General features: G+C 43.2%; 1 protein-coding gene across 3 annotated transcripts; it reads left to right on the top strand.

Moving 5' to 3' along the window:
- Positions 1-3,943: 3,943 nt before the first annotated feature.
- LOC120027399 (zinc finger protein 14-like) lies at positions 3,944-21,561 on the top strand. Of its 3 annotated transcripts, XM_038972320.1 has the most exons (7): positions 3,944-4,219; positions 7,937-8,085; positions 8,824-9,454; positions 9,661-10,177; positions 12,120-12,235; positions 14,663-15,051; positions 20,691-21,561. In XM_038972320.1, the coding sequence occupies exons 2-7, from the start codon at positions 7,945-7,947 to the stop codon at positions 21,219-21,221; spliced, it is 2,325 nt and encodes a 774-aa protein (XP_038828248.1). In that variant the 5' UTR covers positions 3,944-4,219; positions 7,937-7,944; the 3' UTR covers positions 21,222-21,561. The 3 variants fall into 3 exon arrangements, with proteins under 3 accessions (XP_038828248.1, XP_038828247.1, XP_038828246.1); XM_038972319.1 differs by lacking the exon at positions 3,944-4,219 and having other exon boundaries at positions 6,184-8,085; positions 12,120-12,217; XM_038972318.1 differs by lacking the exon at positions 3,944-4,219 and having other exon boundaries at positions 6,184-8,085.
- Positions 21,562-23,749: the final 2,188 nt, after the last annotated feature.

Here is a 23,749-nt window from a genome sequence, read left to right as displayed (position 1 = left end):
CTGCCAGAGCCCTGCAAAATGACCTCCAGCAGGCCACAAATGTGCATGTGTCTGCTCAAACGGTCAGAAACAGACTCCATGAGGGTGGTATGAGGGCCCGACGTCCACAGGTGGGGGTTGTGCTTACAGCCCAACACCGTGCAGGACGTTTGGCATTTGCCAGAGAACACCAATATTGGCAAATTCGTCACTGGCGCCCTGTGCTCTTCACACATGTGACAGACGTGACAGAGTCTGGAGACGCCGTGGAGAATGTTCTGCTGCCTGCAACATCCTCCAGCATGACCGGTTTGGCGGTGGGTCAGTCATGGTGTGGGGTGGCATTTCTTTGTGGGGCCGCACAGCCCTCCATGTGCTCGCCAGAGGTAGCCTGACTGCCATTAGGTACCGAGATGAGATCCTCAGACCCCTTGTGAGACCATATGCTGACACATGCACATTTGTGGCCTGCTGGAGGTCATTTTGCTGGATTTCTGGATTTCTTTTAGCTAAATATGCAGGTTTAAAAATATATACTTGTGTATTGATTTTAAGAAAGGCATTGATGTTTATGGTTAAGTACACATTGGAGCAATGACAGTCATTGATTTATTGTTTTTTTATAAGATAAGTTTAATGCTAGCTAGCAACTTACCTTAGCTTACTGCATTCACGTAACAGGCAGGCTCCTCGTGGAGTGCAATGTAATCAGGTGTTAGAGCATTGGACTAGTAAATGTAAGGTTGCAAGATTGGATCCCCTGAGCTGACAAGGTTAAAAATCTGTCGTTCTAGGCAGAACGTTCCTAGGCCGTCATTGAAAATAAGAATGTGTTCTTAACTGACTTGCCTAGTTAAATAAAGACTAAATAAAGGTGTAAAAAAATATATATATATATACCGATTTCCGATTGTTATGAATCGGCCATTCCGATTAATCGGTCGACCTCTAGTTTGTATCACAACTAAAGTGGCCAAATAACATCTTCAAATTAATCTGCTTTACAAGAGGTGTAGAGCCTAACTGGCATACATAAGCAGCACATGAGTTTCAAGTTTGGGGAAGATCATTTTCACCTTTATAATAAAAGCATTACATGCATAACTGCATTTGCAGTCACTTTTGAAAATGGTGTTTTCCCGCTAATGGAACATTTGCGCTTATAGCTTACTGCCATGTGTGCATTGCTGCGCTTCTAATGTGAAGAAATAGCCTAATAGTCGATCAACATTTTAAGCTAATCGTTTTGATCTGTTGCGTCAGCCACAATGCTTGAAAAAGGTTTTTTGATGCTAGTGGTTGTATTCATTTGGGATCTATTGCATCCAACAACGGTCCCAGACTATGTTTGGAATATTTATTTCTCGCACAGATTAGAATAGGTCGACGTTTGTACTATGGGGGATAGTAGATTGACATAGGCTAGTGCTTTTGCTGTTCGTTAGACCTTTTCACCTTGTTGGCTGACGAAAAGTAAATGTGGACAGTTCTTCCAATATCTTCAAAAGGCATGGATTTCTTTAGGGTGCATTACGGCCACACAAAGGGAATGCCGCTGTGAAATTCAAGGCATTATCAAGTGCTTGTCAAATTGTGAATGAGTGACTGATGAAGTGTGTACAGCCTGCGCAAAAAACAAAGCAGAGCTCATGCCTTTTAAGCAACTTTTTTTTCAAATCATCATTAGAGTCGCATCATGCAGCCTTACAATGTATTAAACATCTAAACATATATCCCAACATTTGTAAAACAACTAAAGTTACATTAATAACTCTAAATTAAGCATATAGGAATACCTATTTATTTGTTAACCGCGCAACACAAATAGCCGCATGAGGGCACTCCCTCAAATCCTTTGGAGAAAATATCCTTTCTATTTTATTCAGCTTTGTTCAATTGTATTCTTCATACTATAAAATAATGCCACGGAATTCTAAGCAGATCTTGCCTGCTAATGCTTCTTTAGACCGGTCTAAAATGCAGACAGTTATCTGAGCTATCTGATTGGCCAGCGGTAGGTCTATAAGTGCACTTGATTTGCTCTGGGTGTTAATTTATACATTATATTATTCAATAGAATCAATGGTTCAGTAAGTGAAATTACCATTATTTCCAGATCCCTGACTGTAGTCTACCCATCAACTCAAGATGGAACTTTGTATCCATTCACTGATTGTTATAATATACTGCAAAATTCACCTGAGCTGAGCTCCGTAGACTGGTCTTTCCTGGCTGTCCGACCCTGCTGGGACACCTGTCCCCATCTGATCCTGTTAAAACTTCTTCGGGATTGGTGTCCCATCCACGGGACGGTTGAGCTAACGTAGGCTAATGCGATTAACATGAGGTTGTAAGTAACAAGAACATTTCCCAGGACATAGACATATCTGATATTGGCAGAAAGCTTAAATTCTTGTTAATCTAACTGCAGTGTCCAATTTACAGTAGCTATTACAGTGAAATAATACAATGCTATTGTTTGAGGAGAGTGCACAATTTTTAACATGAAAAGTTATTAATAAACAAATTAGGCACATTTGGGCAGTCTTGACAAAAAGAAATTACAGAAATGCAATGGTTAATTGGATCAGTCTAAAACTTTGCACATCTGGTGCCAAAATCTAAATTGCACCTGGGCTAGAATAATTCATTATGGCCTTTCTGTTGCATTTCAAAGATGATGGTACAAAGAAAATACACAGAACGGTCGTTTTTTTCTTTGCATTATCTTTTACCAGATCTATTGTGTTATATTCTCCTACACTGCTTCCACATTTCCACAAACTTCAAAGTGTTTCCTTTCAAATGGTACCAAGAATATGCATAGTCTTGCTTCAGGGCCTGAGCTACAGGCAGTTAGATTTGGGTATGTCATTTTAGGCGAAAAATTTGAAAAAGGGGCAGATCCTTAAGCGGTTTTAAGACATGATGAGCATAGTGCTGTGTACTGACTGTGCACCACGACAGTGAAGCCTGTAGTGCTGTTTATACCGTGTCAATTTGTATGGAATTAGATAGGGAAACTGACAGACCAATAAAGTTACATTGCTATACTGACTGATTGTGGCCAAAATAACATCTAATATTAGCCAACTTTTGGTAACTCCAATGGTACATCAACGAAAACAAGCCAAGTTAATTTACTTCTGTTGAAACGGGACAAAATAAAGGCTACAAAACATTTCCATACAGACAACAGATGTCAGATACTGCTACCTGACAGATAGCCAGAGGCTGGAGCTGAACTGGCTGTGGTAGCTAGTTAGTTCATTCACCTCAGACAGAACTTCATTCGAGAGGGGACGAAACATTTGCTAACGTTACATGTCAGTTGCACTACTAGCTCAGCACGTAATAAATATATTTTTTTATTAAGTTAAACAGCAGTTACCTTGCCAGCTACATCAGTCAAATAAAGAGTAGCCTGTTTCTGCTCTGCTTACTTTTACAACTCCGAGAAAAAGCATAACACACAGACAATAGCTGCCTCTGTTCGCACGCTCTGTGGTGTCCTTGCGGTCCAAATCCAGCTGGCTTAAACCACCAAACAGCCTACCAGACCGCTCTGAGCCATCTGCATTGTCCTAAACTAGTGTACAAAACTGAAAGTAAAAGATGCAAAAACTAAATGTAAGAACGGGAAGCAAAGAATTTACACACACAGAACAGATATACCGCTCCTTAGACTTGCTTTCAACGAGAATAACATGTCTATGACACATTTCTATGTGCATTTGGTCGGGGTCCCCAAAAATGTACATATTGCAGCTTTAATATAAAACAGCACCAGTGTTACAATGTACTGTACCTACTCTTCAAATGCTACCACACTAGCCAGCCAGTGCCACTTGTTTGCTAATTTGTAGCGCAAATTGAACATTCTCCAACGACATTGCGTGATTGGTTACTTTGGCGCGGAATATCGACCAATCAAATAGCGTTTTACTAGGAGGACGTCATCGACTGTTTTGACAAACATTTTGCTAGCGTCGATTTGCAGTTAGTATCAATACATTTATGTCATTTTATGAAAGGCCGTTTACTTTTGAGCTTATTCGAGGAGCAGACTATCATTTTTATTCAAGCAACCGAGTCTTCGTGAGAGGAAAATGTATTCTGAAAGAGGGACTATATAGACGATCGACCTACAGAGGAGCGGCCATTGTACCATAGAAAGCACGCGCAATTGTGTTTCTCAGCTCGATGGGATAGCAACCCACGCCACTTGTCTGGCTTGCAGGTACAGTTAGCCCACTTTGATACAAGAACGCAAACAATGCAGCTACTAATAACACCTGAAAATGTTTTAGGACCATTTAAATATTGTAAATATATATGCATAAAGAACAATGCTTGACAAGACAAAAACAATATAAATGTATGTCACTTTCATAAATATCTCAAACAAGATCGTGGTAACCATCTGCACAAAATAATATTTGAACATAAATATCTACCTACACTTAGGCCTGCAACTATTTCTTTACACACTCATCTTTCCACAAGTTGTGAGGTTGTATATAGCACGCCAGGGGGCGACATTGAATACGGTTTAAATCATAGACTGTAAAAAAAATATATACGCATCAATACTTAACTGAAATCCCGATTCTATATTGAACAGTACCGCTTGGATGGATTTCACAGTTAATTTATTTCTGGGAAGTTTATCAAAGGTTAGGCCACTGATTTTACAAGAGACTTTATGTACAATAGAATGCGGTGAAGTGTTTAGGCCTGTAATATAGAATGGTTTATTGGTTCATTGTATTTAGTAGATTACTTCTTTATAGCTAGGGGCAGAATTGCCACATACAGTGCATTCGGAAAGTATTCAGACCCCTTGACCTTTTCCACATTTTGTTACGTTAGAGCCTTATTCTAAAATGGATTACATCGTTTTTCTCAATCTACACACAATAGCCCATAATGACAAAGCAAAAATAGGTTTAGAGATGTTTGCAAATGTATAGAAAAAGCAACTAAAATATCACATTTACATAAGTATTCAGACCCTTTACTCGGTGCTTTGTTGAAGCACTATTGGCAGTGATTACAGCCTCGAGTCTTGGTTATGATGCTACAAGCTTGGCACACCTGTATTTAGGGAGTTTCTTCCATTCTTTGCAGATCCTCTCACGCTCTGTCAGGTTGGATGGGGAGTGTCGCTGCACAGCTATTTTCAGGTCTCCAGCGATGTTTGATCGGGTTCAAGTCCAGGCTCTTGCTGGGCCATTCAAGAACAGTCAGAGACCTGTCCCGAAGCCACTCCTGCATTGTCTTGGTTGTGTGGTCAGGGTTGTTATCCTGTTGGAAAGTGAACCCTCACCCCAGTCTGAGCTGCTGAGGGTTCTGGAGCAGGTTTGCATCAAGGATCCCTCTGTACTTTGCTCCGTTCATATTTCCCTCGATCCTGACTAGTTTCCCTGCCACTGAAAAACATCCCCACAGCATGAGGCTGCCACCACCATGCTTCACCGTAGGGATGGTGCCAGGTTTCCTCCAGACGTGACGCTTGGCATTCAGTTCAAAGAGTTCAATCTTGGTTTCATCAGACCAGAGTCTTGTTTCTCATGGTCATAGTCCTTTATGTGCCTTTTGGCAAACTCCAAGCGGGTTGTCATGTGCCTTTTACTGAGGAGTGGCTTCTGTCTGGCCACCCTACCATGGAGTGCTGAAGAGATGGTTGTCCTTTTGGAAGGTTCTCCCATCTCCACAGAGGAACTCTGAGGAACCTCCCTGACCAAGCCCCTTCTCCCCTGATTGCTCAGTTTGGCTGAGCGGCCAGCTCTAGGAAGAGTCTTGGTGGTTACAAACTTCTTCCATTTAAGAATGATGGAGGCCACTGTGTTCTTGGGGACCTTCAATGCTACAGAATTGTTTTGGTACCCTTCCCCAGATCTGTGACTCGACACAATCCTGTCTCCGAGCTCTATGGACAATTCCTTCATCCTCATGGCTTGATTTTTGCTCTGAAATGGAAATATCATGTCCAATCAATTGATTTTACCACAGGTGAACTCCAATCAAGTTGTAGAAACATCTCAAGGATGATCAATGGAAACAGGATGCACCTGAGCTCAATTTCTAGTCTCATAGCAAATTTCAAAAAACATTTTTTCGATTTGTCATTATGGGGTATTGTGTGTAGATTGATGAGGACATGTTTACATATTTTTTTTTTAAATCCATTTTAGGCTGTACCGTAACAAAATGTAGAAAAAGGGCAGGGGTCTGAATACTTTCCGAATGCACTTGTAGGCCTACAGACAAACAGAAGAAAACGTTGGAGGATCAAGGCTTGAATACGCCTATAGGCCTAGGTCAGAACATGGTCTGTAATGTTCTAACAGGCGTTTGCCTTTGTCATGCACACAGTAACACCATTCAAGAAGGCCCTAGAGGCTAGTTCTTTTTCAATGACTTTCGGATCCCTACAGTCCTGCAGGCCAGTTCAGTGTTTTTCCACTTACTATGTAAAGATGTGTTGCCTGGTTATTACCTGTGCACGCGATTAACTGCCAATGTTTTCCTTAAAAAAAAAATGTAATCATTTAAAGATCTAACCTCAAGTACAGTGTTAGAGAGGCAAGCTCGAGTGCCAAAGCTTTTAAAGGATTTAAAATAAAATGGTTTCGTCTCCTTGGAAATTCCTCGCCGTTTGCACATTATACGCTGTTAAGCCTGGGGGCTTCATTGCACAGTTCATCAGTATTTGCTTTGCACTGAAGGCTGCTGTCAGCAATGGTGCCAACTGTTTGGCATTCTATAACTATCAGCACAGCAGTGGTGGCACAACAGTCTACAATATTTCAGTTTCTCTGTAGTTTTATATAACCTTCTACAAACACATTTTTGCAAAGATGCAAAATAAAAGGGCTTATATTCACCAAAACCCACCGCCTCAGTTTACAAACAAGTGCATGGGCAGCACTTTTGACTGGAAATTGAAGATTAATACAGTGAGTGATGACTATTCACTGACTAAATAGATGAAACATTGTTGACAGACATGCTTTACTCTCACACTGCCACACCATATTATAATTCACCCAACCAAAGGTAATCAGATATTTGATTGAGTCTTTTAGATGTTTAGAAGTCCACATCGTTAGAAGTGTGAAACCCCCTGGGATCAACACAGAGCTCCAAGGTTAAGGTGCCGTTGTCGGGATCGGCACAGTCAAAGAGTTTTGAATTGGCAAACGCATCTAAGATCTCCCCATATCTCAGAGTTGTGTTGGGTATTGCGCTCTCCTGTTACATCATGTCAACTCAGGAAATTACCCCTGTTCCACGCGTTTAAAAACATATTTAGCTCCAAGCGCCTATCGAGGTCAAAATCAAATTGCGATTGTTATTAACGGGCACCAGGCGCGGACAGACACTCGGTTGCGTGTGACAATCCAAGGGAAACCAAATGGTGCAGCATGTGTCTGTGTAATCTGCTCTGTTGCGAGGGTCATAGTGTGTGTGTGGTGTGTGTGCGTGTGCGTATACATAGAGGCTGAGGCAGAAAGGGTCCCTAGCCAAACAGTTGGTGAACAGCCATCTGTTTTACCCTCAGAAAGCTCACACACAGTCCAATGAAAGAGCGGGAGGAGGAGGAGGAGGAGAGAGAGATAATAGATAGAGAAATTCACACTGACTGTTTCACACCCATCGAACCCCCCCAGGGAACAGCTAATGTGCAGCCATATGTCAGCCGACCTGCATTATCCATCACTAAGCATTCAATGTGATAGGGACGGCTGACAGCTGTATGTGAGCCATTGCAACTGTGTGTGTGTGTGTGTCTCTGTCTTGGTGTGTGTGTGATTTTAATTTGTGTTGTAGTCTTGTTGAGTATTTGTGTGTTTGCTTAAATCATGGGTTCATTGGGTTGCAATCGTGTGTGTGTGTGTGTGTGTGCACTTTTTCTGTATTTCTTTGTGTATAATGTGTGCATTCCTCTCAGCTGTAGGTATGGACTCCTCCCTCTACTTGTGCTCTACCTGCTACCAGATATTCAACTCTCTGGAGGTGGTGATCTCTCATCAGCTCACCTGCCAACCTGTCAACACAGAGGAGACGGTCCCTGCAGCGCCACCTACAGCACAGACCGAGGTACTGCAGCCTTGGGCGAAGTCGCTAGATGGCCATGTTTGAAAGGACCAAAATGGCAGTATTGACAAACTTTCTGATCGAGATGATGAACATGAGCTATTTGTTCTTTATGTTGGATTAGGAGTAAGGATAAGTTAGGGTTAAAGTCATGGAAAGTAGTTCAAATAGTTTTTTTGTTAGAAAGTCTAACTTTGTCCTTTTCTAGCCTGGGCAGATAGTGATGACTAAGAAATCTTTACTAGGAAAAAGGTTTATCAACCACTTTTGAACCTCCAGACAGTCCTTGTGGGCTGCAGGTTGTCTGCCTCTATTCATCATAGCCTCCTTTCATCCGATTGGAGACCTTGGATGCGTCCCAAATGGGAGACTATTCCCTTTATTGAGCACTATTTAGACCCTCTGGGCCCCAGGGTGCAATTTGAGACATGTCAAACCGATCACATAAGTGTCAGGGAGGTAGAAATGTGAAAAGTAGCCCTTGAGGACCTTGGTGCCTGACACTCCCTGAGCTAATGCATTATGTTGCTATGAAAATTAGTCCCTAGCTACCTATTATCCTTACCAACAAACGAATCAGCTTGCAACAGGTTTGCACTCATGACAAGCATTCAGATGCCACCATAGCATCGAAAAATTAATTAAGTGATCAAAAATAACTATTGTTTTTGTATAACTCTTTCTTTTTATCTGTTTTTCAAGTATTTCCTTAATTTCTCTGTGTGTGTGGTGATGTCCTAGAGCTCCAGAGTGGTGCTTCAGTCTCAGAATGGACCATCCCAGCACCAAGAGAGAAACCAAAAGAGAACCTTCATGACGAACCCAAACCTGCCCTACCTGCACTCCCTCATAGAGAAGAGAGCGACTGGAAGTCCGACCGGTTCCAACAGCCCTCAGAACCAGACCCAAACGCAAAACCTGACTAGCCCGGCCCTGCTCATCCACTATCAGTGTAGGGAATGTGAGGCGTTGTTTGAGTCCCTGGAGCTGTGGCAGAAGCACAGCAAGCTGGGTGACTGTTCTGCAACCACTGGGTCAGAACCAAGGGACCAGGAAATGGACACAGAGTGTCAGCCTGCTGCCTGTAGTTCCAATCCAACTGCTTCCTTCTCGAGCCAGACCTCCTTCTGTGCGGCCTGTGGCTCGGGCTTCAGCACCGAGTCGGCGCTAAAGCTGCACCGTGTGGCCATCCACGGCTTGCCGGGGGCGCTACATCACTGTGACGTGTGTGGAGAGAGCTTTATGAACACTACCAAGTACCTCTACCACCGCAGGCAGCATCGAGACAGAAGGGAAAAGGACTCGGAGGGCTCCACACCCCGGGTGGAGTGCATTTTACCTAAGCCTCTGTTCCAGTGGAAAAGCAACAGTGGTAGGTACTAGGTAGGCTTACTAAAGGAACATGGAAGACTGGGATGTGTTCAGTAGTGTACAATGTAGCAAAACATTTTGAAAAGGAGAATGCTCATCTGTTTTTTCATTGGGTAATATCCAGGGGCACCTCTTCCGTTTTCAAAACGTTTTCTCACATTTTGTGCCTACTTTAGTGTTCATTATTGACTTCCGTAATTCTTTCAGCTGTGGTGAATGGCGGAGAAGAGACCCCGACCCATCCACCCCTCACTACCACCACCCTCCCTGACCCTTCCATCTCCCTACTGGCCCTGGAAACAACACCCGGGGACCACTTCGGACCGTGCCCCCACTGCGGGCGTTTCTTCAAGAGCTGCAGCCGCATGCGCACCCACATCCAGGCCCACTCAGGCCTCAAGCCGTTTAAGTGTGACCTCTGCCCCAAGACGTTCGCCTACAACAGATGCGTGGCGCGCCACCGTATCACCCACAGCGCCCGCAAGCCTTACACCTGCCTGCGCTGCGGCAAGAGCTACACACTGTTGGGCTCGCTCCAGACCCACCACCTACTACACGAACGCCAGGATGCCTTGAACAAAGATGGTGTTGTGGTCAAGGAGGAGGTTTGCGGTGTGGTCAATGATGCAGAGTCAAAGAACTCAAAGTACCCAACGTTTTTTCGATACAAATGCCCCGATTGTCCACGCTGCTTCCGAATGTCATCTCAGGTGCCGGTTCACAGGTATGTCTGGCGATCAATTCAATTCAGTTTGGCCTGAATTCAATTCAACTTTATTTATCGCCTTAGGGGCAATTATGCCTCTCTCTATGCCTGCTTAGATGTGGCCTCTTAGTTGAGGTGTTTAAAAAAACACTGGTAATTACATTGTGTAACAGCACAATACTAAGTTGATTACCGATTGCTCTTCATTCAGACCAGTACAATACTTTGGGGCAATTGAGAAGGCGTTATCATGGGAAGCACAAGAGCATAATTAAATGCAACCTGCTCAGTGCTCATACAATACAATTGAACATATGAAGGCAAGGCCTGCGTTCGTACATACAGAACCATCAGCCTGTACATTTGACAACATTCTGTTAATTCATGTGCACAGAGATACAAAGAAGTTTATACCAATAAAAACAAATCAAATGTTCATTGTTACATGCCACGGAATACATCAGGTGTGGACTTTACCGTGAAATGCTTACTTACGAGCCCTTTCCCAACTTAAGGTAGAAAAAGTAGCTAATTTAAAAAAGTTAATAGTAACAATAAAATAACGAGGCTACATACAAGGAGTAGTTGAGGTAATATGTAGGTAGGGGTTAAAGTGACTAGGCAATCAGGATAGGTAATAAACAAGAGTAGCAGCAGCATGTGTGAAGATTGTGTGTGGCATCAATATGTGTGTGTGTCTTATGTCTTGGGGGTGGAAGCTGTTCAGAAGCCTTTTGGTCTCAGACCTGGTGCTCCAGTACCGCTTGCCGTGCGGTAGCAGAGAGAACAGTCTATGATTTGGGTGACTGGAGTATTTGACCATTTGAAGCGGGAAAGTGTTCAGTCAATGATGGAATTATAATAGGCATATTCGTATTATTAATAGACGGATGCTTCAATAGTTAATCAACAATAGTTCCCGACCATCATGGACATAACAAATTCCAGTATAATAACACAAGTAAAAGGAATCGATTTATAAGTCGCTTGTGGTCAATCGTATTTCGTTAGTGATGGGTATACTCCATTGTCATTTCTTATTATTCTTGCCCGAGGATATGTATTGACAGTGTAATCACGTTGAGAGATCTGTCTGGTGGACCCACCGTTATGTGGCTACACAAGACTCCCCCACACACACACACGGACCTGCCATTATGTGACTAGCCCATTAGCAACATGGCTGAAGGCCGGAGTTCTCGTGCTCTTCACCACCCATCATAGACACCAGTATTCATTATGGCACACTGTAGCAAAATGTTTTTCATCGGAAAACTAAAAAAGTCTTAGTTCATATTAGACTACTTACTCCATGTAGTCCCTCCCTGTTTCAGCCTGTTTTCTTCCATTTGGTGCCTAATGAACACAATCCAGCACAGTGCCAACCAACCTGCTCTCACTCACAATTTACTGTTTGCGGGGGTGGAAGTAATGACACTGCGCCACGACTCATTAACTTTCATTCAGACGATTTCTGATTGCATAAACCACTAGGACAGTTTACCACACACACACAGACCACAACACAGCTTTTATTATATGGGAGAGGGAATGTGATAAACACAGGGTCAGAAGTTTTATACGTGTCATGTCTATTGCAGAAGGGTTGTGTTGCTCAACAGTCATGACTTGTGGCGCAAAGCTTTAAACAATCTACAATATATTAGCACCACTCTGTTTGAATACACATAAGGCTGTCCTATGTTGAATTTGTATGAGGTTGTGTAGATGTTGTCTTATTGTGAATTGCATATAGGACCATGATTAGGGCCAGAAGTCTTTCCTGGACTGGTCACGTGGTAAGGAAATGGTCTGGTCACATGGTAAGGAAGGAAACCTGGCCTTATATGGTGAATGTTGGAAATAAGGGCTTTTCGCTTGAAATGTTATCTCTATATTTTCAGAAAAACATATCTAATTGTCTCTTTTTCCCTCTCTTTTCCCCTGAAATGGCCGTCAGATACTCTCACACAGGGAAGTATCCGTTCACCTGCTCCATCTGTGGAGAACACTTCTTCCACAAGAGCAGGCTGAAGCTTCATGCTCTCACACACGATGGTCAGAGTAATACTAATAGTATGTGCATGCGTTCGTGTGTGGATTTCTTTACCAGTCTGTGCCCTCAAATCTTTCATCTTTTATATGCATGGTTTAGATGGCCCTACGTGATGTCATTCTGTGGGTTTCTCGGTGTGTGTTTGAGTGTGTGGGTGGCTCTTCAAGCACCTGCGTGCCTGTATTACTACACTTGGCCGTCTGCCTGTTGCTTTGCATATGCACGCGTGTCTACGCCAGTCTCTGTGCCATATGCTCTTCCTTACATCAAGTCTGCCCTCTGCTGCCTCGGCTAAGCGATGGATTGCGCCCGTACTCTGCGGTTGAGTGCACCAGCGTAATATCGTTTAAATGACATTTAATAAAGTCAGCGAGCTTTCATATCCATATGAACCACTAACCGCTAACTAAACGTATAAGAGAAAAGACTTGGCGGAGAGGGAAATCCCCCGCTATCCCACAATGCCATACAACAACTGCCAGCCCTGCCGCCCCTGTCAGAACACATGATCTATTTTAATACGCTGCGTTGTGCGTTTCACAGGCCATTACCTGCTGATTTATGTTGTTGCTTTTGTTCTTTTGTTATCATTATTAAATCACGCTGGCTCGGGGCCAGTTACCGAGGTCGTCAAGGGCAATGTTGCAACACAACTTACAAGGCCTCGCGCAGTCATATCAGTCTTGTGAATACTCCCCCTTTCACTTTGACTAATGAATTTCCCCCGACCACTTTATTTACCCCTTAATAATGTTAGTCTATCTGTTAGAAGTTGTTGCCTACAAAGATGGAAGATGTTCTACACTACCATTCAAAAGTTTGGGGTCACTTAGAAATGTCCTTGTTTTTGAAAGAAAGCACATTTGTTGTCCATTTGAAATAACATCAAATTGAACATTTAACAATGTCTACACTGTATTTCTGATATCATCAAACATCACTCCTGTGTTCCAATGGCACGATGTGTTAGATAATCCAAGTTTATCATTTTAAAAGGCTAATTGATCATTAGAAAACCCTTTTGCAATTATGTTAGCAGAACTGAAAACGGTTGTTCTGATTTAAAGAAGCAATACAACTGGCCTTCTTTAGAATAGTTGAATATCTAGAGCGTCAGCATTTGTGGGTTCGATTACAGGCTGAAAATGGCTAGAAACAAAGACCTTTCTTCTGAAACTCGTCAGTCTATTCTTGTTCTGAGAAATGAAGACTATTCCATGCGAGAAATTGCCAAGAAACTGAAGGTCTCGTACAACGCTGTGTAGTACTCCCTTCACAGAATAGCGCAAACTGGCCCTAACCAGAAAAGAAAGAGGAGTGGGAGGCCCCGGTGCACAACTGAGCAAGAGGACAAGTACATTACAGTGTCTAGTTTGAGAAACAAATGTCTCACAAGTCCTCAACTGGCAGCTTCATTAAATTGTACCCGCTAAACACCAGTCTCAACGTCAACAGTGAAGAGGCGACTCCGTGATGCTGGCCTTCTAGGCAGAGTTCCTCTGTCCAGTGTCTGTGTTCTTTTGCCCGTCTTAATCTTTTTATTGGCCAGTCTGAGATATGGCTTTTTTTTTGCAATTCTGTCTAGAAGGCCAGCATCCCGGAGTCGCCTCTTCACTGTTGACGTTGAGACTATTGTTTTTCAGGTACTATTTAATGAAGCTGCCAGTTGAGGACTTGTGAGGCATCTGTTTCTCAAACTAGACACTGTAATGTACTTGTCCTCTTGCTCAGTTGTGCACCGGGGCCTCCCACTCCTCTTTCTTTTCTGGTTAGAGCCAGTTTGCGTTATTCTGTGAAGGGAGTAGTGCACCGCTTGTACGAGGTTTTGAGCCTTTAATCGAACCCACAAATGCTGACGCTCCAGATACTCAACTAGTCTAAAGAAGGCCAGTTTTATTGCTTCTTTAATCAGAACAACAGTTTTCAGCTCTGCTAACATAATTGCAAAAGGGTTTTCTAATGATCAATTAGCCTTTTTAAAATTATAAACTTGGATTAGCTAGCCCAACATGCCATTGGAACACAGGAGTGATGGTTGCTGATAATGGGCCTCTGTACGCCTATATAGATATTCCATAAAAAAATCTGCCGTTTCCAGCTACAATAGTCATTTATAACATTAACAATGTCTACACTGTATTTCTGATCAATTTGATGTTATTTTAATGGTCAAAAAAATAGTTTATCTTTCAAAAACAAGGACATTTCTAAGTGACCCCAAACTTTTGAACGGTAGTGTATTTCAACTGAAGTATTTTCGTTTGGTTAAATTAGGACTTTGGTAATTTTCCTTGTTATCGTATGGTTCTTTTGATATTCTCACTGATATTATCAACCATGTAAAGTTCTACGTTTCTAAACTGGTTTCTAACCCTCTGCTTTTATGCATATGCTCACTTAACATGGCTGCTCCTGTGCCATGTAATCAGACTTTCTTCTCTGTACAGGAGTGGTGGACATAGGCCTGGTTAAGGGAACAGGCCAGGGTAGAGGCCGTGGCCAAGGCGGAAGGCGGGACAAGACCACAGGGCTTCTGGACTGTGAGTTCTGCCGCCATCGCTGTGTCACCAAGGAAGGCCTGGACCTCCACAGATTGTCCCACGCCGGACAGACCCCCTTACGCTGCCCGATGACCCCCTGCAGACGGCGCTATGCAACGGCCGCCTCCCTGGAAGAGCACCTCCTTACCCACTGCCCGGCGCCCGGGGACACGGTGGCCGCCGCCGACCTCCCCAAGCCCCGTCCCTTCCACTGCCATCACTGTGGGAAGTACTTCACCACCGGCTCATCACTCAGCGTCCACCTTAGAGTCCACACGGGGGAGAAGCCCTTTCAGGTCAGAGGTGAAAGACGTCAATGCAGGGTTAGGGTTGCAAAATTTCAAAACTTTCCACAAATTCCCTGCTTTTTCAGATTTCCAAGTTAGAGGGTTCCCTCGCAGCTCATTCCCTGCTGATTCCAGAAATCCTCTCTGAAAAACAAAGGAATGTGGGACACAGTTTCATGATTTTTGCAGCCCTACATAGACCAAAGGTTGTATTAGGGCAACCCTGTGTTAATTGTTACTCCAACTTGTCAACAGAAATAACAGTTCTAGATAACCAAATTGTCCGGCTTTAGTCCCCTTCAACAGGTTGTTGTATAGAGGGTTTTCAGTTGCGTCACAAATCACCTAGCAACCACACCAGGCGCCATGTTGGAAGACCAGAGTCAGTCTGGTGGAAACCAGACCATCACAGTAACTGTAGGAATGAACCATATACAGTGCATTCGAAAAGTATTCAGACCCCTTGACCTTTTCCGCTTTGTTACGTTACAGCCTCATTCTAAAATGGATTAAATATACTTTTTTTCTCATCAATCTACACACAATACCCCAGAATGACAAAGCAAACAGGTTTTTATAAATTTTAGCAAATTTTTCCAACAACGGATACCTTATTTACAAAAGTTTAGAGGTTTAGAAAGGCACACACCTGTCTATATTAGGTCCCACAGTTGACAGTGCATGTCAGAGCAAAAACCTAGCCATGAGGTTGAAGGAATTGTCCGTAGAGCTCCGAGACAGTATTGTGCCGAGGCACAGATCTGGGGAAGAGTACCAAAAGTTGCGTTGAAGGTCCCCAAGAACACAGTGGCCTCCATCGTTCTTAAATGGAAGAAGTTTGGAACCACAAAGGCTCTTCCTAGAGCTGGCCAAACTGAGCAATCGGGGGAGAAGGGCTTTGGTCAAGGAGGTGACCAAGAACCCGATGGTCACTCTGACAGAGCTCCAGAGTTACTCTGTGGAGATGGGAGAACCTTCCAGAAAGACAACCATCTCTGCAGCACTCCACCAAATCAGGCCTTTATGGTAGAGTGGCCAAACGGAAGCCCTAACAATGGGAGTTGTTGTCCACAAAGTGGCATGGTCGGCTTTCAAGCTCCCACCTATCCTTTCTTTTTGGATTGGTGGATACATCAAATTATTGTAATCCTTTTCTGAGTATTCGATGCGCCTGTATTCAATGGAGAGCGATGCTATGCTACTAGCCTCTTATCATGAATATGCATAGCCATCTCAAGATCTAAAGTGTTTTTACTCAAAGTTGCCGGGATGTCACGTCTCCTACTTAGATCAGTACACTCGTACAACTTAAGCATGACAAAAACTTATATTAGATTAAATAAACCTTACATTTTTTGTTGTTGACCAAATTCGACACTCATTGACCTCCATACAAAAACTCCTTGCTTGGTAGTCAAAACAATGAAAAAAGCCAACTGCTGGAGGGAAACAGATTTTCTGCCAAGTTTGGCCTCTCTCTACCTCTTCCTCTCTGTGGAAGTCCTCCAAACGTCCACATGGCTGGCTGCGTATTGCTACCACCGGAAACATCAGGAAGATTGCCCATTTATTCGTTTTTTTTGTAAGGACCCAGAAAACTAAGTGAACATTTTTCTTTGACTATGTAATGTTAGCAAGCTTACTACAGGAACTAATGTGCAGGCTAACTCAAATGAGCTGCTAACGTAATGATAGCTACTTTACATACTGTATAGCTAGCTAAGTGAATAAAATGTTACCAGCTAGCTAACTTCACATTAGATAGTTAGCTACCATGATGTATTTATCATTGTAAAATAAATCACAAACTCCATGCATTCATAGCCAGGTAGCTAGCAAACAGTCATGGAAGAGGGTGAAAGGATTAATGTTAGCAGCTCCAGCTGTCAGAGAAGGGAGAGAGTAGGCTACTTTGGATAGGGCAGGTATCTTTTGTGGGAGGACATTGTGAAAATATTCTCCAGTTCCAGTACCTAGCGAGAGAAACTGAGGATAGAGATATTGCATAATATTCAGTGCTGTCTAATTTGAGTATAATGAAGCCTGTTTATGTCTTCGGTCCTCAGATACAGAGAGCTGTGGAACTCTGCAGATGAGGTCTCAGTGAATGTCCCGAGAGAATAAGGGTACATCCTTGTATACCATGGGTTATTCGTGTACCTAATGTTAGCAAATGTTGTAAACAAAAAAAAAAAAAAATTAAGTCACACACAATGTATAAACCTATTACAACTTGAGCAGGTCAACCCTGCTGGGTGTGCAGGCTTCCAGCACTAACACACCTGATTCACCTTATCAAACCTAATTAGTTGATAACTAACGTGTGCTATTGCTGGGCTGGAATAGAAGTCTGCTCAGCAAGTAGAACAGTGATCAGTGGAGCGAGGTTGGCCGTCACTGGTATCACTTTTTTTTTCACCTGAAATTATGCTTTAGTAATAATAGCCTACATGTTACTAAGATGTCTAACCTTTACTGTTAGACATCTTATGAGTTAGCTTACTTGTACACTTTGAAATTATATGAAATAAAGTGTTGGTTCTTTGAAGTGAAGTGTTTTAATTGTTAACTATTATAGTAGAGAGAGGTCAAATCATGACGTCAGTGATCTTCAGGGCGGAAAGTCAGCGCTCTAGAAAAATGGCATTCCGAGTTGGATGACCGTTCAAAACATTGTCTGAGATTTTGTACAATTTGTGTCTCCCCTTTTCGCCGGCCTAGATTAGATGGTTGCATTCAATACAAGGTTGTTTTCATTGATCTGTTTGTCTCAGCAAGGAAGGCTACCCCGTGATTTGTCGTATTAAAAAAGATTGCTTATGTCTCCAGTCATATAAAGTGTAGTAGAATTGCATGAAATGTGTTTATCGAAAGCCAAATATTTCCTGTGCAAAGAAAAAAAAGTATCTGATATAGCCTTAAAGGCCTATTCCACTATGCGCTCAGCTATGCACAGTGATTTAGATTTGGATAGTCAATTTATTAGGCTATTAATATAACTCAATCTACTCACCACATTAGGAATAGTAGGTTTTCATTAGTCTGCAAATGCGATGATAGATGCATGCAATGTTTTATTATAAAGGTGCATTTTTGTAGTGAAAAATTGCTTCCTCAAATTGAAACTCACGCACTGCCTATAAGAGATGCATGCTAATAGCTAGACTACAAGCTATTTAGCTAGCTAGCTAATGTTGGCTAACTTAGAATTGTTGTCAACGCCTGGTTAGCGTAACAGCTAAACTAAACTCGAAATTCATCAGACTTACCAGTGATGAAATGATTGGAGCAGACCCTGTACTGACAGCTGTCTGGGTTCAGGTCTTGATGGGCAAAAAGGTTTCTTCGCTTTTCTGACAGTTCTTGAGTCAAATCAAACTTTATTTGTCACATGCGCCGAATACAACAAGTGTAGACCTTACCGTGAAATGCTTACTTCCATTATATAGGTCCTGGATTGCAGGAAGCTTGGCCTCAGTGATGTACTGGGCCATACGCACTACCCTCTGTAGCGCCTTACGGTCAGTCATATCTCCTTTTGGTGTTTCATGATTGCGAGTAATCTGGAAAAACATGATTTCCTGCCTTAGAGCAGCCAATTACTGCACAAAAATTGACTGTGGTGATGAATCAACTAGTTTTTAGGCACTGTTATCATGACGTTTGGGCTAGCCATTCAGCTGTTGTCGTCGGGAAGAATTGATATGGTGGTCTTCCAACATGGCTGATAGGAGGCGTTGTACAGTGGCTTGCGAAAGTATTCACCCCCTTGGCATTTTTCCTATTTTGTTGCCTTACAACCTGGAATTAAAATGTATTTTTGGGGGGGGTTGTATCATTTGATTTACACAACATGCCTACCATTTTGAAGATGCAAAATATGTTTCATTGTGAAACAAACAAGAAATAAGACAAAATAACAGAACTTTAGCGTACATAACTATTCACCCCCCAAAGTCAATACTTTGTAGAGCCACCATTTGCAGCAATTAGAGCTGCAAGTCTCTTGGGGTATGTCTCTATAAGCTTGGCATATCTAGCCACTGGGATTTTTGCGCATTCTTCAAGGCGAAACTGCTCCAGCTCAAGTTGGATGGGTTCTGCTGGTGCACAGCAATCTTTAAGTCATACCAATTGGATTGAGGTCTGGGCTTTGACCATTCCAAGAAATGTAAATGTTTCCCCTTAAACGACTCGAGTATTGCTTTAGCAGTATGCTTAGGGTCATTGTCCTGCTGGAAGGTGAACCTCTGTCCCAGTCTCAAATCTCTGGAAGACTGAAACAGGTTTCCCTTAATTTCCCTATATTTAGCACCATCCATCATTCCTTCAATTCTGACCAGTTTCCCAGTCCCTGCCAATGAAAAAAATACCCACAGCATGATGCTGCCACCACCATGCTTTACTGTGTGGCTGGTATTCTCGGGGTGATGAGAGGTGTTGGGTTTGTGCCAGACATAGCATTTTCCTTGATGGCCAAAAAGCTACATTTTAGTCTCTTCTGACCAGAGTACCTTCTTCCATATGTCTGGGGAGTCTCCCACAGGCCTTTTGGCGAACACCAAACGTGTTTGCCTATTTCTTTCTTTAAGCAATGGCTTTTTTCTGGCCACTCTTCCGTAAAGCCCAGCTCTGGAGTGTACGGCTTAAAGTGGTCCTATGGACAGATACTCCAATCTCCGCTGTGGAGCTTTGCAGCTCCTTCATGGTTATCTTTGGTCTCTTTGTTGCCCCTCTGATTAATGCCCTCCTCCCTGGTCCGTGAGTTTTGGTGGGCGGCCCTCTCTTGGCAGATTTGTTGTGGTGCAATATTCTTTCCATTTTTTAATAATGGATTTAATGGTGCTCCATGGGATGTTCAAAGTTTCAGATATTTTTTTATAACCCAACTCTGATCTGTACTTCTCCACAACTTTGTCCCTGACCTGTTTGGGAAGCTCCTTGGTCTTCATGGTGCCGCTTGCTTGGTGGTGTTGCAGACTCTGGAGCCTTTCAGAACAGGTGTGTGTATATATACTGAGATCATGTGACACTTATATTGCACACAGGTGGACTTTATTTAACTAATTATGTGACTTCTGAAGGTAATTGGTTGCACCAAATCTTATTTAGGGGCTTCATAGCAAAGAGGGTGAATACATATGCATGCACCACTTTTCCTTTTTGTAATAAAAAATTAAATAAAATTGGGAACAAGTTATTTTTGTCATTTCACTAAACCAATTTGGACAATTTTGTGTATGTCCATAACATGAAATCCCCCCCCAAAATCTATTTAAATGACAGGTTCTAATGCACCAAAATAGGAAAAACACCAAGGGGATGAATACTTTTGCCAGGCACTGTACGTCACCTAGCAACCGTCTATTGGGTAACACTCCAGGCTCAGGGTGTTGAGTAAAAGCTCTTAGCAGCTCATTAGACCCCTATTAATCTTTGAACACTCTGGGCCAGTATCTAAAGGCCATTTTAAGGTAGCTAAAGCCTTTTCAAAGTATTTTCACTTAAAATCTGTTTCCCTCTACCTGATAATGTTTTCGGGTGCTCACATTAGCAATAACTGTCTATCTGTATCTTTCCCTCCCTCCCTCCTACTCCAACCTTGCCTCCCTCTTCCTGCCCTACCCTCCTCCTTTTCCTCTCCGCAGTGCTCCCAATGTTGGAAGAGTTTCCGACAGATCCCTCACCTGCGCGACCACGAGCGTCTGCACAGCGGCGAGCGTCCCTTCGTCTGCGGTGTCTGTGGCAAGAGCTTCGTCCTGGCCGCCCGCCTCACTGAGCACGCCCGCACTCACAGTGGCGAGAAACCATTCTCCTGCCCTGTGTGCCACCGGGCCTTCCGCTCCCTCTCCAACCTGGGAAAGCACCGCAAGACCCACCGCTGCTGCCCCCCCACACAGCCACAAGAGGGCATCAGCGAGCAGACCGCTGTCCTAGGGGTCAAAATTCAGGGGAATATGGACAATATGGAGGGTCAGGCGGCCGTGCGTACGATCTTACTTGTTCAGCCCCAAGTGGTCTCTCAGGGAGGATATTCTTCCGTATCTGCTCCCCTCATCCTCCTGCACCCCTCAGTTGCTGTGGGCAACGGGCAGGCCGGGGCTGTGGGGGGCACCATTATGCGGCATGCCATCGAGGTCATCGTGGAGCAGGCTGGTGAGCAGCGGGTGAAAAGTTGATGTAACTTCACTGGTGAGACATTTCACAAGAGGCTGCCAAGGTCACCTGGATGAAAATCATTTCTGAGAAGAACTGTCACAATCTAAAAGGAGGATAAGAAGTGGGTGGAGAGCAGGGAGTGAGGGGAACGGAGTGAAGTGGGACTTGAATAAATAAAATGTGAAGGAATGGTGCGGTGTTAGGATTACGAGGATCAGTTTTCAATTTAAGTACAGATGTATAGAATGGTTTGAAGTAAGTTACTTCTAATAGAATGTTTTTGAGCCTGTGTTCAATCTCAATTTGACAGAGTGCCTTCAAAATCTGTTGTATTTCTTTGAATAAAATGCTCTCTTTCCATTTAATTTGCATCCTTTTGCAGGGAGACAGCATGGGGGTTCTCTCAAACGATTCAATGGGTTTTATTGGCAAGACAATAAATGTAAGCCCTTCACTAAAGTACTTGCTTGACAAAATGTTTCTGTTTCTAAATAGTTTTACTCACTATGTTACTAGTCAACAATGACCTGTTCTCCCTTGCTCAGAGTGAGAATTAAGAACAAGGTGAACTGAAGGATCTGTGAATTAGAATACCCACTTACGAAAAGGGTCCCCAAAGCTAGGTAAACTAGGCTTTGATTCAGATAGAGATTGTTTGGCGTGGGAAAGCTATTTAGTGGTATATTTGTGGTAACAAATCCCTTGACAGCAGTTGATGCGGTGGGGAGGGAGGTCTAAGGATGCAGACTGTTGGCAGCTGTCTGGGTTAGAGGCATCCAAGTGCTAATGGTGTCAGTCCCAGCCAGGCTTGTTTAGAATGCCAGCAAATTTTGACACCAGGTCAGCCTGGAACTGAAATTGATCTGTTTTTCCAGGAGCATGTCTGCAATGCGGGCAGATGGGCATGTAGGCAGTTAAGTCAATGAGACACTTGTACTGTCAAATGAAGCATCAAGCTTGAAGTGCCCTCACTTCCTATGGTGTGTATGCATCGCGGGGGGTGTCGTTAAAACAGAATGGCTGCACGTTGAACTGACATAAACCTTGAAATGAAGGACAAGTGTCGGTCATTTGCTTTGTCGTATTATCATTCCGATTTAGTCAGTGAGATCAAGAATGAATGAGGCTAATGTCTTAACATTTTTACCTGTTTCAGACTAAAGTTGCTGGCTTGGATATTCTCTTTTCACATTCTCCTTTTAAGCACAGTTCCAGCAACTACGGTAGATGCGTAACCAGGCCAGCTCAGTACAGCTTGGTTTGGCCTGGCTCGGTTTGGGTCAGTGGTGTGAAAAGCCCTAAAGAGCATTAAAAAAAATATTTATTTTGCTGTGTCTGCATGCTCTGAAATCCAGCTAATGTCAAGAAGATCCAACAAATGTCAGCAATTCTTGGATACAAGCATTGGTGCCTGAGACGGGGCATGGTGCACTTGCCACTTGCGTTCATGTGTCTACTACATTAAGCAGTGAAAGCCTCTAACAACTCTTGCCACTGATGTGATTCCTGTGCCAAACATTGGAGAGGCAGGAGCCCAACAAGTTCAAACTTGGTTTGTTTTCGAACACTCCTGAGGTAAGAATCTAGAGGGTGGTGAGACGGAGCGTTTAACCTTCCAACAGTTTGTGTAAAGTCTTGTCACACGTCACGTAACCACTTTGTCCATGTCAACTTCAATGGTGTAACTCCCTTTTGACATTTCGGAGCTTCATTGGAGCTCATTCAGAGTCTATTTCTGCTCAATCGTGATTTCAGAATTTATATTATGGCTATTCGTCATTGTTACTTCATTTTGTCTCCTTCGCACTTCAAATTTGGACGAGGCGCTAGAGTAGCCACGCAAACAAGATAGATCATCTCATCTAGGCATTACGGTAGTGAAATCTCAGCAATTCATTTTCTCTGCCAGATCATATTTCTCAATTTGCGTCATGCAAAATAAGCCAAATCATGACGCTTATGTCAGGTGTTGCCTGTCTGAAATGGGGGAGGCTTTAACATGTAACACTGATTAGGCCCCCTACTACCTAGCAGCCACAGCTGAGACCTAAAATGGCAGCTGTATGATGGGTGACTAGCCCATCCACATAAACAATGACAGAAATGTGTCCGCTGCTGGAAAAGGGCAAGCGTGGAAACAGCTAGTCCCTTTTATCAGTGAATGTGTCCCTTTAGTGTTGTGTCAACGTTGTGTGGGGAACCTGGTTTAAGAGCATATGTCCTTCCTGTTTTGAGAGGATGTATTCTTCCTAGTTTGAGGGGACATTCTCTTCCTGTTTATCTTTTCTCTGTAGTTTTAGTCCAGAATCATATCCTCACATTTACAGTCATACAGTGTTATTTTCTGTACATAATTCAAGTCCTGTGCACCATCTTTTTGACCTATGATTATCCTTGCCAAGCCCCCTCCCCACAGCATCGCTCATACACGTGGCATCTGGCATTGCTGAGAATGGGTACTACCTGCAGTGATTTGCTGAGTGTGTGCATGTGTGTGAGTCAGATTAAGAAATCATAGGCCCCGGGGCTCTTTTTTAAAAATTGTATA

This window comes from Salvelinus namaycush, chromosome 32, assembly GCF_016432855.1.
Source record: "Salvelinus namaycush isolate Seneca chromosome 32, SaNama_1.0, whole genome shotgun sequence".
NCBI lineage: Eukaryota > Metazoa > Chordata > Actinopteri > Salmoniformes > Salmonidae > Salvelinus > Salvelinus namaycush.
Note: the sequence above shows the minus strand (reverse complement) of the source record. Positions and strands in the feature narration are given on the sequence as shown.